Below are 16,906 nucleotides of genomic sequence, written 5' to 3'. Positions count from 1 at the left end.
CCCGAGATATTAGAGGCCGCCGCCCGCTACTTAAGGGCCCTTCATCATGGCCAGGCCGCAAGGGCGGGATCCCTAGAACCCTCTCGGATAAACAACACCACCCAGATCGCCGGTGACCGACTGCCCAACACGAACTTGCCCCCTGAAAGAACACAGAGATCGACTCCACCCCAGGGACCCCGTTGTACAGTCTTCGTCCTTGACCGCATAGGCCCCCTGAATCAACGAGCATCCGTTCCACAGCCGGAACTCAAAAACTCCCCGGTAGAAAGCCCACAATAAAGAGTCAGGCTCAACCCCCAGCGACGGGTGGAGGTCATCCAGGCAACCGGTTCTCACACGGGAGGAGCAAGGGGAGGAGATCCCGATCGAAGAAGAATTCTGCAAGACGTGGTGGAGGGTAGCGGAGAGACTCCAGAACTTTGTCAGGGGAATCGAGATCGAGAGATGGCAGAACTCGCCAGGGAGGTGAGAGACCTCCAAAGGTAGGTCGAGGGTAGGGGAGATCGACCAACCGCTCGATCTCTATTGTCTGTCAGTCCATTCTCTATGAAAATCCAAGAATATCGCGCGCCAAGAGACTTCAAGTGTCCGACAATGCCTACTTACGATGGAACGGGGGACCCCAGCGATCACTTAGTCGGCTTCCAGGCAAAGATGATGGTAATAGGGGTGGAGGACCCCATGTACTGTCGCGCCTTTTTCTCAACCCTAGGCGGGGCAGCGCATCGTCGGTTCCTATCTCTACCACCATTGTCCATTGACCGCTTCGAAACCCTAGCCGAACAATTCCTAACCTACTTTGCAGGAAGCATGAAAACAAAGAAGCACTTCATAACCTTGACTGCCATACAACAAGGAGAAACTGAGACACTAAAAGAGTTCTTAAAAAGATGGCAGAAGGAAGTACAGGCTGTGGAAGATCTGGACGACCGAACGGCCCTCACTTTATTCATGGAAGCCCTCCGGTCAGGGGATCTGTTCACTAGGCTACGAAGGGAGACCCCCGACACGTATGCACAGGCCATCCAGAGGGGCAACAAATATACGAAAACAGAAGAGGCTTTGCGACAAAAAATAAGGCGAGAAGCAAAACGACCCCGTGACGGGACGAGAACGCGTCCGTTGGACCGACCGTCTAAACGGGAAGAGAGATCTAACGTCATCCGGGGGCCACATCTCCCTCGACACAGAGCAGTCCCCGCCCTCGGGACGAGGCACGTGTACGAGGTCCAACCACCCCGACCTACAGAGAACCTACCGCCACCACCCACAAAGGCGGAGGAACGGCCGGCCGCGGGAAGAGCCAGATATTGCCGATATCACAGGTCCACAGGACATTCCACCGAAGAATGTACTACCCTACAAAAAGAAATCGAGGAGCTTATCCAGAGAAGATAATCGATTGCTCGCCCCAACCAATGGCGAAAACTTCCATGGGCACCAGCCCGGGACCCTCCCGGCGAACTTAGGGATAGGCCCCAACAGAAAGCACCTAACCAAGAAGAGGGGAATCCAGAAGAGCAAGGCGATCGAAACTGGAAACGCAAGCGTGTGATCCACATGATTTGTGGCGGGCCTGCGGTTGGAGACAGCTCTCGCGAAAGGAAACGTTGGGCTAGACAATTATATGTAGGCGCAGTGCAACATAGACCCCCAATCAAGAAAGGCCGGAGGGACATCATCACCTCCTCTGATGAAGACCTCCCGAACGGCCCAACACCACACCGCGATGCCCTCGTCATCACCGTGGACATCAACGGGACCACCGTCCGGAGAGTATTTGTAGACACTGGCAGCAATGTCAATGTCATGTACCTCGAGACATTTATCAAACTGGGACTGTCTAGAGAACAACTACACCTGGTGCGGACGCCACTTGCTGGGTTCACCGGAGATAGCGTAGAGGCTGAGGGGTGCCTCACCTTACCCGTGGAAATAGGAGAATACCCAAGGGTCCGTTCCCTAGACATGGAGTTCGTGGTTGTTAACATCAATTCCGCGCACAACGTAATTCTAGGACGTCCGGGTTTAGAGGACCTGGGGGCTGTGGTGTCGCTCGAGCATCTGTGCTTAAAATTCCGAACACCCGAAGGAGTGGGGATTGCTAAATGCGATCGCCATGTGGCCCGGTCATGCTACCTCCTCTCTTGCCGGCAAATTGGGAGACGCGACCTGTAGGTCCAAACTATCACCGAGAAGACCAAAGGAGAGGAGACTAAGGAAAGGCCAGAACCCGTAGCCGATTTAGAAGAAGTAGCTTTGGAGGACTCCAGACCAGATAGAACGATCAAGATAGGCAAAGGGTTAACAGAAGAGGTCCGCCTGAGCATCTTACAGACACTGAAAGAGTACAAAATCCTATTCGCTTGGGGACCCGATGACATCCCCGGAATTGACCGGTCGGTCATCACCCGCCGCTTATCCGTCAATCCGGCCACCCGACCAGTCATGCAACGAAAGAGGCACCTAGCGGCAGACCGAAGAGAATTCGTAAAAAAAAAAAAAAAAAAAAAAAAAAAAAGAAGTTTCCACCCTACTAGAGATTGGTCACCTCAGGGAAGTCACCTATCCCACTTGGGTGGCTAACGTCGTGCTAGTACCCAAGCCCCCAGCATGGAGAATGTGTGTTGATTATACTTACCTCAACAAGGCGTGTCCTAAGGACCCCTTCCCCTTACCACGAATAGACCAACTGGTAGACCAAACCGCCGGTTGCGCACTACTTAGCTTCATTGACGCCTTTCGGGGCTACCACCAAATATTTATGGAAGAACAGGACGAAGAAAAAACAGCATTCCTGACACCTGATGGAGTCTATTGCTATAAGGTGATGCCGTTCGGCCTGAAAAATGCAGGAGCAACATTTACAAGGATGGTCTCCAAAATATTTCACAGCTTGCTTGGAAAAAGCATGGAGGCCTATGTCGACGACCTGTTGGTAAAAAGAAAAGAAGCCCCCAAGCACTCTCGATACCTTAGAGCATGCTTCCAAATCATGGAAAGATATAAATTGAGATTGAATCCAAAGAAATGTGCATTCGCTGTCCGTGGGGGAAAATTCCTAGGATACATGGTCACACAGAGAGGGATAGAACCAAACCCTGAGAAAATAAAAGCCATACTGGATATGCAACCGCCCACCAACCTATTGGAAATCCAAAAACTGACGGGACGACTGGCAGCCCTTAGCCGTTTCCTCTCCAAATCAGCAGAGCGCTCTCCACCGTTCTTCGAAGTGATCAAAAGAAGAGAGGGGTTCGAATGGATCCATGAATGTCAGGCATCGTTCGAGGAGTTAAAGAAATATCTGTTATCCCCACCCCCTACTAGCCAAACCCAAAGAAGGTGAAACCTTATACCTCTACATGGCGGTATCAGAGCAGGCAGTGAGCTCCGTTTTGGTGCGAGAAGAAGAGAAACTACAACATCCAATATATTATATCAGCAAATTACTAAGAGGGGCAGAAACCCGTGTTGGTCCCGATAGGGTGGTGAAAGTCTAGAGGGGGGGGGGGGGTGAATAGACTTTCAAGCTTTTTCAAAATAAATAACTCTTTGGTAATTTCAACTCTAAATAACAAGTAAATAGAGTAAATTCAAACTGCACAGCGGAATAGGTAGTATGTAAAGAGTTATGCCCAATCAATAATTTAAATGCGCATGTAAGATGAGTACAGATGATATGTAAAGTGACAGCGATATCTTGAATATATAAAGGAGATGGTGCACTCAATATATAATAACAATATTCAAGATTGTAAATAAATATCATATCACGTCGACCGTGTAACGAATGTTACATGCAACACGTCAAACTTGCCTAGAATAATTCAATATTTAAGCTCGAGAAGTTTGAGTCTCATGCATACGTGAAAACACACTAAACCCGAAAGATTAAGATTAACTGTGAATAGTAAACGGGTTAGTCGGATAAGATAGATAGATAGAGGTAAGTGCAGTATGAAAATGAGAGAGGCAATTTATAGTGGTTCGGAAGTGGCGTAATCTTCCTAGTCCACTTTTCTCCTTTCGCGTCTAGGAGAATTCACTATTTTCCACACACAGTTACAATAGTGAATAAGCGCTACACAAGCACGTCTTCCGGATGTTTTGCACACAGCTACACCCAACTCCGAGTGTCTCGCACACAGCTACACTCAACTCCGAGTATTTCGCACACAGCTATACTCAACGCCAACTAAGTGTCTTGCACACAGCTACACTTAGCAACTACGAGTGTTTTGCACACAGCTACACTCACTAGAGTATTTTGCACACAGCTATACTCTTTTAACAATTACAAGTACAAAAGTAATTGTATCTCTCTCTCCAACTAGTTTTGAGACTATTCAGACAAAGTCTCTAAGAATATTTGAGCACTTGCACTTTTCGAATTTTGCGCTTCTCTTTTGTTCACGTCTATCTTGTTCACCTCTCTTCTTTGTCTTCAAGTTTTCATGGCTTTTTATAGGCAATCATATATATCCGTTGGAGTGGGATAATTTGATATTTGAAATTTGAATCTTCATAGCCTGATATTGTTGACAATAGTAGGTCTTCAATTTTGATTTGATTGTCAACTTGCCTGACAAAAATAATATCTTATCTCCAATTGATTTTCTAGTTTTTTAAGATATTATTTTGTTGTCATATTGAATATCCAACGTATGTTTGAAATAAATTCATCTGATAGAATTTATTTCTAGGATAAGTTTTTATATTCATTTCTTCATAAGTATTTTTCCGTTCTGATGAAATGTCTTTCAGGCAATTTTGGATTCTTGTGGCATGTGGGTAGACTTAGAATAAATTCCTTCGAATTTATCCAATTTCTGATCATCTTGCTTCTTTGCCACATTGTGCTCCTTTGACTTGAACATTGAGCTCCTTTTGAACATTGTGCTTGTCAGCATACTTTGTGCTCCTTGGCACACATTTTGCTCCTTAGCAGCATTGTGCTCTTTTTGGTAGCATTGTGCTCCTTGGCACATTGTGCTCTTTTGGGCATTGTGCTTGTCCGAAAACTTGACTTGTAAAAATAAGTCTTTGAGGGGAATCGATCTTGAGTGTGATTATTTTAGGTAAGGACTTCTACCATTTCACCATTAAGCTCATCCAGTCATTCTTTGCAACGCCATTCCTTTATGCTTCTTTCTCGGATGAATACTTGTAGGACCAAAATTAATTTCTCAAATTAATTTTGTTCTTCCTATGGTAGATTCCTTTTGACTCGATATTCTGATTTATGATGCTTGTACTAAAAGACCTAAAAACTAAGGGGATCTAAAGTACATTTGGCTCATCAAAACTTATAAAAATATTCCTATCAATTTTCCCCTCTTTTTGATGACGCCAAAACCTATACTTAGTCATTTGGCTTGTCTTTTAAAAACAATTATTTTTCAAAAGATTTTATTAACTTTGACATAGCCAAGACGAGTTTAACATTTGATTTTGACTCTAGGAAAGGTATTTTTAGCAACTAAAATTCCTATTCGCATTTTTGGATTCTAATAATAAAGAATTCTTGCATTTTTCCAATTTATGCGATTTGATACAATCTAAGCTAAAAATGTTACCTTTCAAGACAAATAAAATAACAATAAATAACAAGGAAAACGTAGTAGCATCATAAACAGATAATTCGAACCATAAATTGTTCCAAGTTGTTCATGGGTTCATGTTCCCGTGGACCATACAAAAACAAATGTGACAATCATACAAATCATCTAATGACTTTGTTTCTCCTCTCTTCAAGCACATGATTTATATGATTTTGAACATCAATGAAATTGTCACTAATGGCATAATTGTTGCATACCTGCCCAACCGAATAATAGTTGAATGCTTCAATGATGTTGCTTCCGGGCAGTATACCTTCTTCATACCATATGATGCACTCTTCAAGACTTCTTCCATTTTGTAGCTCGGCATCATTGACCTTGATATAGTCCTTTAGAACCATGATCATCAAAGCTCTAGCATAGCTTTTAATCCTTCTGAAGTTCTCATTCGAAACCCACAAATTTTGATCACTTGGACCACTCTTCTTCATTCCCTTTGGTAGATCATTCAAAGTCACCAACTTTGGCATTTCAACTCTACCATCTCTTGGTGTGGATTCCAAATAGAGAGCTGCTTTGTTATACCAATTGATTTGCTATTTCCACCTGCACAAACAATGTCACGAAATGAACGGTTAGTGGTATTTGCGCTGCTTGATCCTCCTGGACTGCCAGCCTCACCACCACCGAACCAATATTCTAATCCTCCTCTTCTAGCAACGTTTCTGCCAGCAGATCTGCCTCCTCCTCCTCTACTACTGCTTGTACCAACATTTCGAGTGGCCATGGCAGTTATCATCATCTCAAACATGCCTTCCAAATGACTGAATCTCTCTTCCCCCTTTTTGGCATAATCAATGAGTGTATAAACTGATTCACGAAGAGATGAAATAGATTCGAAAATATTTTCATATGAACCTCGAAGGCAGCCCACTTTGGTGTTGACGGAGATGAGATCTGTGTGGACATCACTAATCTGCTTCTCATGTTGATGAACAACATTGAGAATTCCTTGGCTTTGGTTCACGGCAATTGCTTCATTTGCTTTTCCAGAAATCTTGAGGATTTGAGAGAGTTGGATGTAGAACTCATTGAGTTGCCCCTTGACATTTGCATTCAATCCTCCAACTTGTCTCTCAAGTGCTTGGTGTGTGTCGATCAAATGTTGTTGACTCCTCCGATTTTCATCAAAAGATGTTTCGAATTTTCCTCCTTGAGTATTGACAACATGATCCACATGAGTGTAGATGCCTTGAAACATGCTTTCCATTCGGTCAACAAGGCTTAGTACAACATTCTCCAGATTTTTTAATTTTTCATTTGAGGTTGTGCCATCAATATCTTGCTCTTCTCGGGTTGTGGGAACACATCTTGCTCTTTCTTGAGCAGAATTGACTTCAAGCATGTGAGATTGTGCTTGATTTTCCACTTGATATCCTTCTCTTTCCGGTGTGTGTAACACGTGCGTGTCACCTTGTGCACTTTCTGCATGAATGGATTGAATTTCCTCCGTGTGTTGGCTAACTTGCATGGCATTTTGATCTTGACTTATTTCAGTGAGATTCAACACACTCACATCATATAAGCCACTGTCCATTAAATGTGCACCACATGTGACATTTTCTTCTTCTACATTCCTTGTGACAAATTCATCAATATCAACTAGGAAATCATCTTCGGTAGGCATATCTCCTTGGACTGTGCCATCAAGAGTAGTCTCGGCCAACTTAGATTTCAATTTATTCACAAACATTCCATTCACAATAGACATCAAAGTTGCATGGCCAACATCAAAATTACCAATCCAATTTAAGGAAAATAATTCTTCTTCTTGCATACTCGGTCCCTTTGTCATCAACTCTTGATAAGAACCAAGTCTCCATTTTTTCCAATTTAGAACTCTTCGGTATTCATTCACCAAGACCAAATCAAGTCCATCAATTTGATAAATCTCCTCATGCATCATGGTTTCCATCTCGGCTATTCGGGAAAAAGGATTCATGAGACTTTGGCTTGTGTTGGGATTGTGACTTATGGTAGGATTTTGACTTGTGTTTGGATTTTGGCTTGAGGTAGGGTTTTCATGGGATTGAATTGAGGGTTGAGAAGATAAACCAAGAATTTCTGCAACTGGCTTTTTCCTAGCAGGAATGCCTCTCGGTTTCCTTTTTCTCTTGGAGTTCAAATCAGTTGATACTTCATGATCCTTAAACAAAATCCGGTCACTTCCAAAAGGATTTCTTGATCTCATTGGTAACCCCTTCCTTTTTATAATTTCACCAATAAGTAGACCGAACCCTAGGATACGATTGAACTTCCCATTCCTAATTTTTGCACCTTTCACAAAATGTGCAATCCGGCTCAAAATAAGTTTACTCCAGTTACCCCTAACATCATTCATCACAGCATGCAAATATCCAATTCTCACAGGTGATATATCCTCCATACTATTCAATTTGCACAATACACATTTATAGAGGATTTTAACTAGCGTCTCATACTCAAACTTCAAATCAGATTTTTGACCGAAAAGATTTGGTTCGAGAGAAGCATTCTCATTCCAAATTTCTGTCCAAATTTCCGTGTGATCATATGTGTGAACATCTAAGTCCAATAGTGGTTGTTCTGGACTAGATATAGGCAAACCAAAAGTTGTGTGCAACTCTTATTCATCAATGGTGATGAGAGTTCCATTTACGGTGGACTCAATAGTCCATCCAACAACCTTGACATTCACATAAAAATCTGCTACATCTTCATCATAAAATCCTGAGTATGGATAAGAACATAACCTCATGAGATTACATTGTTGAAGTGCATGGATGATCCTTTGTGCGAGTTGTGAGTTCTCGGCTTCTTTGAGAAATCCTTGAGGGTCAAAACTTCCTCCGGCCTTAATCCCAACTGCTAGCTTGATGAGATTGAGTTGTTGAGGGTGTTCTTCATTCGGTTGATAGCTTGAATCTCCAATGGCAGCCATAATGTGCTTGGTATTTTTAGAGATTGAGAGATTGAAGATTTTGAAAGAGATGAAGATTGAGAGGTTTCGGCTATGGATGGTAAAAAGATTTTGGAGGGTGTTGAGTGGAAAGGTGGCTTTTCCAACCGGTTGGGTGGAAAGAAGGTGGCTTTACAAAAATATCCTCACAATTGAATGTTGACTTTTAATAAGTGAGGGGTATTTTTGATATTCCAAGAGCTTCCAACCTTTGACCTAACTGATAGTTAGTTTAGGTTATTTATTCTCCATCCAATTTGTCTGCTGATGTGGCGCTAAAAATTTAGATACTCGGACTGATTTTTCCTGAAATAAAATTCATAGAGCACTAAATCTGATCCGAAAATAATATGTATATACGTTTTATGTAGTTGGGAGAAAGAAAAAGAAATCTATTCTTTTTAGACTATTTATTATGTGCAACTACCATAAAAAGGTGTTCTCATTTAAGATAAAAACCATCATCATACTATCTTGTCACTCTTAAATGGTAAGATTGTGTAGATATAAATGATTTTTATTTGTGCATATAGTAAATGTGGATACATGGTTGAATAGATGTGACACCCCAAAAATCCACACTCCAATCCATGAATTAATTGAGTAATTAATTCTATTTGTTTGAGGAGTTGATTCCTAAAATCCTGATTTTTGATACTCAAGGACTAGTATTTGACTAGTCAATCTTTAAGTTGTATTGTACCTTGTGCTTTGAGAGGAGTTCCCTTGTTCCTTACACTTTCTAAGAGTTAGTAAGGGTATCCTTGTCTTTTCACCAAGAGTTAGTTTTGTAACCTAAACCTAGAAGACTTCTTCATTTTCATCCCTTACAATTCCTAGAAAATATCTCTACCTTCTCTCTAGAAAAGAAGAGTAGCTTGTTCTTCAAGCCAAGTGAGACCTTTGTCAAGATTCCAAGTTTTGCTTCCAAGATTCAATCTTTCATCTATTTGGGCATCTAGAAGGGTAAGATCTAAGCTTGTCTAGTCTTTTTGGTTCCATCTTAGTAGTATTTTTCTTAAAGGTGGGATCTTTATGATCTTTTGGTTTGATCTTGAAGTGGGTTTGGCTAGTGAGCTTAGTGGAGAGCTTGCTGTGGTGTAAGAGGAGTCTTTTGGTCTTCAAGAGGTAACCCATGCTCTACAAAACCTATTTTGCTTACCTATATGTGATTTCTTGGATTCTGCATGTGTTTTGCTATGAAATGTGAGGGTTTATGCATTTATCTTGTGATATTGCATATCTAGAGCTTGTGTTTAGGATTCCTTTGTGCCATTGCTTGGCATTTTCCTTAGTTCAAGTCATTTTGTTGTGTTTGGTGAGATTTGGCATGTTTTGGACTTGAAGTTGTGTTTGCAGAAGAAAATCCCCGAAGGGATTTGTTGTGGTATAGGGCCGTACCCGCGGGCGGGGCACCACCCGCTGGCCTACCCGCGGGGAACATGTTGCCTTGTGGGTTGTGTACCCGCGGGCGGGACCACGGGTGGGGCACTACCCGTGGGTCCACCCGCGGGGAACACTGTGGTGTTGTGGTGGGATTTGTTCCCCGTGATTTGTTTGTCTCGGTGTTTGATTTTTTGGCTTCCCGTTGTTCTTTTGTGGAACTATTTGAGCATCTTCTTGATGTTTCGTAGGTCTAGAGCTTTATGGTAGGTATCCATGTAGGATTTTTGGTGTCTTGAATCGTGCTAAGTGTTCAACATTGTGTTTCGTTGAACCAAGAAGTGTCTTGTGTGTTTCTCGGAACTATCTTGAGTTTCCCCGTTGATAAGCATGCTAGTTGTTGTCTTAATGCTAGCGTGTGTGTTGTTCGTACCTTCCGTTAGGTGGATGATAACTTGTGTTATTCATCGTTGTTGTTGTTGGGCTGTGACCCGTCTCTTGATTGAGTGTGTTTCATACCTTCTTTGCAATCCGTTGATTGATTCATGTGAGTGGTGGTGCGTGTGTGGCTCTACCTGGATTGCACGATTAGTGGTATGGGACACTAGTCACCAAGGTATTGCAGCGGTCCTCGTGGTGGCCGTGACGTGATTATGGAGCTGTGGCTGAGTCCACGTGATTGGGGGATAACATTGTGTTATCCGGGCATGTGTTGCCGTGATTGGTGGGTTTTCGTTGGTGGTTATAGGTGGGGGACGACGGTCCCGGCGGAATAAGGTTGGACTTGGCTGTACAGGGGATTTCTGGAGGTAATGGTTGGCTTTGAAGGTACAAGGTTGGGGGTAGCCATAAGGTTGGAACAGGGCATAAGGAAGGCATATCAACTCGTGATGGGTGATGTCGCGAGGGCTTGTAAAGCCGGTGTTGTGTGATCTTCTCTCGTGACGTGTGTAGTCACGGAGGCTTGTGGTGTTTAGGCATGTGTTGCCGTTGGGTGAGTCTTTATCCTTGTGTGTAGTTGGGATGTGTTCCCGGTGTTATCCTTGTGAGTGGTGAGTCTTGTGTTGTCTTTTGATCTTGACTTTTGACTTATATATATGTATTCCGTTTCGAAAATGGTTTTTATATCTTATATCTACCTATTTATGATACTTAACGGTATTGGTGGGTTACCAGCATCTTTCGCTGACCGGGCGTCGCCCCGATGTTTATCTTTGTATCTTTCAGGTGTTGAGTAGTCGAGCGCGATGTCTAGAGCCTGGTAGCTTAGCACCTGTATCTTTAGACTGTGTTTTTGTGGCCTGCGTGCCAATGGTTTTAGATTGTTTTTAGACTGATGTTTTGGGTTAGTGTGATACACTTGCAGATTGTCGCCTTAGCGTTACCTCGTGTGGTATACATGGCATAACACCCCTGCTTTGGATTTCTTTTATCCAGTTTCCGTTTTCTTCCGCTGTGCTAGTGTTTTGTTGTTAATCTGCATGTGTTAAGACTTGTTTTTAGGTCTTGTTATTTTGGGGGTGTTACAATAGAAATGCATGTAATTGAGATAGGTAGACTTAAATGTTAAGATGTGACAACTTTTGCATGTGAGACACATAGGCACGAAATTAAATAAGATAAAGTAACGAAATTTCAGATGAAAAATTGAGCTTATAATTTAAATAGAGTTTAGAAACTTAGCTCAATTCAATCATGCCCATCTCGTGTCTTAATTTCAAAAATCTTGATTCACACAGAGGCTTTGTGAGAATATCAGCTAATTGATTCTCGGTCGGGATGTATTCGATTGATAATTCTTTCTTTTCGACATGATCCCAGATAAAATGATGTCTCACGTCAATGTGTTTTGTTCTTGAATGTAACACGGGATTGTGTGTTATAGCTATGGCACTTGTATTGTCACACAGTATGTTGACATTTTCACAATTCACGCCATAATCTTTCAAATGTTGTTTCATACAAAGAATTTGCGCACAACAACTCCCAACGGCTATATATTCAGCTTCAGCTGTGCTTGTAGCTATGTAGTTTTGCTTTTTGCTAAACCAAGATACCAATCTTCCCCCTAAGAACTGGCATGTCCCTGAGGTACTTTTTCGATCGATTTTACATCCTGTAAAATCTGCATCTGAGAAACCAGTTAGTGTAAAATTACCTTCTTTGGGATACCATAATCCCACATTGACCGTTCCTTTTAGGTATCGGATGATTTTCTTGGTAGCAAGCAGATGACTTTCTTTTGGCTTTGACTGGAACCTGGAACATACTCCCACTGAATAAGATATATCTGGTCGACTTGCAGTGAGGTATAGTAGTGATCCAATCATTCCTCGATATTTTGTTTCGTCAACGTCCTTGCCTTCATCATCTTTATCCAATCTTAAAGATGTGCTCATCGGGATCTTGATTGGGGATTTTCCATCTTGATCGAATTTCTTTATAAGATCTTTCATGTATTTGACCTGATTGATGAATATTCCTTCGTTGAGTTGCTTTACTTGTAATCCAAGAAAGTAGTTCAACTCTCCCATCATGCTCATCTCGAACTTATTCTGCATTAGATTGGAAAATTTCTCACATCAAGTTTTATTAGTACTACCAAAGATAATATCATCGACATAAATTTGTACCAATAAAATGTGATCATTTTCTTGAATTCTAAACAAGGTTTTATCAACAAGGCCTTTTGTGAAACCACAGTTAATTAGGAACGTTGATAAGGTGTCATACGAAGCTCTCGGTGCTTGTTTTAACCAATATAACGCCTTCTTTAATCTGTAGACCTTATTAATATCACCTTTTACCTCGAAACCGGGAAGTTGCTCAACGTAGACTTCTTCTTCAAGTAAGCCATTTAGAAATGCACTTTTCACGTCCATTTGATAGACAGTGAAATTCTTGTACGCGGCATAAGCTAGAAATATTCTGATGGCTTCCAGTCTTGCAACGGGTGCAAACGTTTCATCGAAATCTATGCCTTCTTCTTGTGAATATCCTTTTGCCACTAAGCGTGCTTTATTTCGTATGACAATTCCATCCTCATTTGCTTTATTCCGAAAGACCCATTTTGTTCTAATTACATTGTAATTTTCAGGTCTTGGAACTAATTCCCATACGTCACTTCTTTTAAATTGATCAAGCTCTTCTTGCATTGCATTAATCCAATATGGATCACTTAGAGCTTCTTCAATGCTTGTGGGCTCCACCTGAGAAAGAAAACAAGAAAATAAAGTATGTATATTTGAGGACCTTGTTTTTACTCCTTCTCGTGGATCTCCAATTACTAGCTCTGGAGGGTGATTTTTGAGCCATCTCAAGTCAGGTTGTAGGTTGCATGGGCTTTCCACGTTTCCTTGCTCAGTAAGTAAGTTGGAGGTAGATATATTTTGCTCATCAGATTGATCTCCAACTTGTGTTTCAACTTGAGAATTTTGACTTTCCACGTGGGAATCTTCATTGACTTCCACGTGTCCTTCACTATTGCAATCAATGTCCAATTGCTCCATACCCTGTACAATTTGATCTTTAAAAGATATGTCAGTATCATTAAATGACTTTTCAACTTGACAACTTTCCTGATCATTTTTGTTGCTCTGGGTTTTCTTCTTATGAGCTTCATCAAATGTAACATGAATTGATTCTTCTACCACCATGGATTTTTTGTTCAATACTCTGAATGCTTTGCTGGTAGATGAATAACCCAAAAATATTCCTTCATCTGCACGCTCATCAAAAGTCTTTAGATATGTTTTACCATTATTAAGAATAAAACATTTGATGCCAAAAGTATGAAAATAATTGAGTTTAGGTTTTCTCCCTTTCCATAATTCGTACGGAGTCTTATAGTAAGACTTGTGTATCAAGCTTCGATTTTGCGTGTAGCAAGCGGTGTTGATTGCTTCAGCCCAGTATCTTTTAGGTAGCTCGGTTGACGTAATCATCACTCGTGCGGCTTCTTTTAGCGTTCTATTTCTTCTTTCGGCTACACCGTTTTGTTGAGGTGTACGTGCGGCAGATAATTGATGTAGAATTCCTTGAGAATTGCAGTAGGCTTCAATTACTTGATTCACGAACTCTGTTCCACGATCAGTTCGGATTTTTGCAATTTTCAAGTCTTTCTCGTTTTGTAGTAGCTTGAGTAGTTCTGGCAACTTTTGCTCTACTTCATTTTTCTTTTTGAGAAATATCGTCCATGTGTACCTAGAAAAATCATCAACAACAACTAGTGTATATTTCTTACCACTTAGACTTGCAGGGTCTACTGGACCAAATAGATCCATGTGTAGTAGACTCAGCGGTCTTGTTGTAGATTCTTGGGCTTTGGATTTGAAAGATGACTTGATTTGCTTTATTCTTTGGCAAGCATCACATATTTGATAGTTCTTGTAGACTATGTCGGGTAAACCTTCAATGAGTTTGTTTCTTGCTAGTTTGTTGATTGTCATGAAGTTTAGATGATTCAACTTCTTGTGCCATTCCCAACTTGTTGCGTGTGAGTTGTTTGCTATTAGACACACTGATTCTTTTGTTGTGTTCCAATCCACGACATACATATTTTTCTTCCTTATTCCTTTGAGCACAACTTCTCCCGAGGAATTATTCTTCACTTGGCATTTATCTTTGAAGAACTCTACTTGATATCCTTTGTCACAAAGTTGACTTGTACTCAACAAGTTGAATTTTAGACCTTCAACAAGGATACATCTTCGATTTTCAGACCATTTTGAAATATTGTACCAATTCCTTTTGTTATGTCGTATCGTTCATTTCCACCGAATACGACTTTTGGTCCTTCGATATTTTTAAGATTCACAAGACTAGATTTATTTCCAGTCATGTGTCTAGAACATCCACTATCGAAGTACCAAACTTCCTGCAAATAAATTACACATTTTTAGGTACCCAACTTGATTTGGGTCCTTGGGTGTTAGTCATTTTTGGTACCCAAATCCACCTTGTACTCACTGATCTAAGTTTAGGTGATTGGTAACCATTAAACATATTATAATCATATTTAATTTTTGAAAACAATTTTTGTGTCGTTTTTGAAAATTTACTCGATTTTTTGGCACGTGGGAGGTAGATTGGTTGAGCCTATGATAGGCATTAAATCTGGACTTAGTCCGTGGTTTAATATTATCAAACCAATCTTGTTTGGAGGGATAAAATCTCCCTGCCTCAATTCTTGGATTCCTTCCCATTTTCCTATGAGGGCTTTGAGCACTAGACTCATTGGTGTATTTCCATTTAGGAACAAACTTTTGCCTTTTTGTATACTGTTTAGGCTAAATATTATTACCTTGAGGCTTCGGCCTAACAGTATTAATTATTTAATTTTGACATTAGTTTGATAACCAATTCCTTGTCTCACTGTGCTTTCTTGACCTTTTACAAATTTTAGTACTTGGACTTTATTATTTAAAGTAGTAGTAGAATTGGCCAAGTTTTTGGAGGCTTGAGAACACGATGGATCGTAACCGAGTCCGGCTTTATCATTTGAGGGTTTTTGCATATTTACCATTTTGTCCATTATTTTGCATATTTTATCTTTCAAGTCTTTCACTTCAAGTAGAGCATTTTGCAATTTTTCATTTATTTGATCTTTTTCGATAATCAAAAGACAATTGCGCTCTTTGAGTTGAGAGTGAGTGTCCATAACGGTTTGACATTCTTCCATTAAGTGAAAGAAGGACTCTCTAGAAAATGAAGAATTGACAGAATCATAAGAGTTAGATGTTACCTCATTTTCTTCACTTCCATTTGTCATAAGACACATGTCCTCGTAGGGTGAGTTGTTGGAGATGCTCATGCAAAACATTGCATTGTCATCCATTGAGGTGTCACTTTCATCACTTGAAGATTCTTCTGACTCACTTATCTCAAGTGGGTCACTAATAAGTGCTTTTCTTCTCTCCTTTGTGAATCTTTTATCTTTGGGCTTGAATTCTTCCTGTTGAGAGTTAGAGACATTTGTATATTGACTTTTACTTACATTGGGGTGTGGACAACTTGCTACAAAGTGTCCAGGCTTTCTATAGTTGTAGCATAAATTCGAATCTTCCTCAACAATTTCTTTCTTCGAATTCTTTGTTGCATTCCACGATTTCCCTTGTGGATTTTTCTTGTAGTTGCTTCTCTTCATGAATTTCCTAAATTTCTTGACAAAAAGAGCAAATTGATCATTAGGCAATAATTCAACATTTTGTACTGACCTTGAGGTTGATGGTTGCTCGGCTATAAGTGCGTTGTTCTTTTCTTCATGATCTTCCTCTAATCTTGATTTCATCTCAAATTCATAAGCTTTTAGATCACTAAAGAGCTTATCGGTCGATAGGGTTTTTAGATCTCTATGATCTCTCATGGCCGTGACCTTCATGTCCCATGTAGATGGTAGACCACGTAGAATTTTGAGTGAAATTTCTTTTTGATTAATATCTTTTCCAAGATCATTAATCTCTCCTAAGATTTTGGCAAATCTTGTTTCCATGTCGGTAATATTCTTGCCGTTTAGCATTTTGAAATCCTCGAATTTCTTTAATGCTATGGTGAGCTTATTATTTTTTTCTCGCTCGTCTCCTTCACCAATTTGAATGAGCGTTTCCCAAACTTCCTTCGCGGATTGACACTTTCGAACTTTTGGAAATATCGTGTCATCGATAGATTTAAACAGAATATCCTTGGCAATATTGTCCAAGTTATTTCTTGTTCTATCTTCACGAGACCATTCCTCTTTTGGTTTTGGAATGTATTGTAGAGTGTCACTTGTTTGTACGGATGAGGTGTTGACTTGCAAAATCTCAATAGGACCACTCGTAACCACTTCCCACATTTCATCATGTAATGCGGATAAATGTACCTGCATGCGAATTTTCCAATCATCAAATTTTTCTAAGGAAAATAATAGATTTTGGGCAAGAGCCATATCTCTTTTCATCATGAGCGCGGTCGAGTTAGA

At 40.7% G+C, this 16,906-nt stretch overlaps 1 protein-coding gene across 1 annotated transcript; it reads left to right on the top strand.

The window, feature by feature from the left end:
* The first annotated feature begins 597 nt into the window (after positions 1–597).
* On the top strand, positions 598–1,401 carry LOC109179629. Its single transcript, XM_019329119.1, has one exon. The coding sequence runs from the start codon at positions 598–600 to the stop codon at positions 1,399–1,401; it is 804 nt and encodes a 267-aa protein (XP_019184664.1).
* The last annotated feature ends 15,505 nt before the right edge of the window (positions 1,402–16,906 follow it).

Source organism: Ipomoea nil, unplaced genomic scaffold (assembly GCF_001879475.1).
Source record: "Ipomoea nil cultivar Tokyo-kokei standard unplaced genomic scaffold, Asagao_1.1 scaffold0179, whole genome shotgun sequence".
In the NCBI taxonomy this organism is placed as follows: domain Eukaryota; kingdom Viridiplantae; phylum Streptophyta; class Magnoliopsida; order Solanales; family Convolvulaceae; genus Ipomoea; species Ipomoea nil.
The sequence above is the reverse complement of the archived record's forward strand: the minus strand, read 5'-3'. Positions and strand labels throughout refer to the sequence as shown.

Bases quoted from the DNA above. Each gene is read 5' to 3' on its own strand.
- LOC109179629 (XM_019329119.1), top strand. From the start codon at position 598: ATGCCTACTTACGATGGAACGGGGGACCCCAGCGATCACTTAGTCGGC.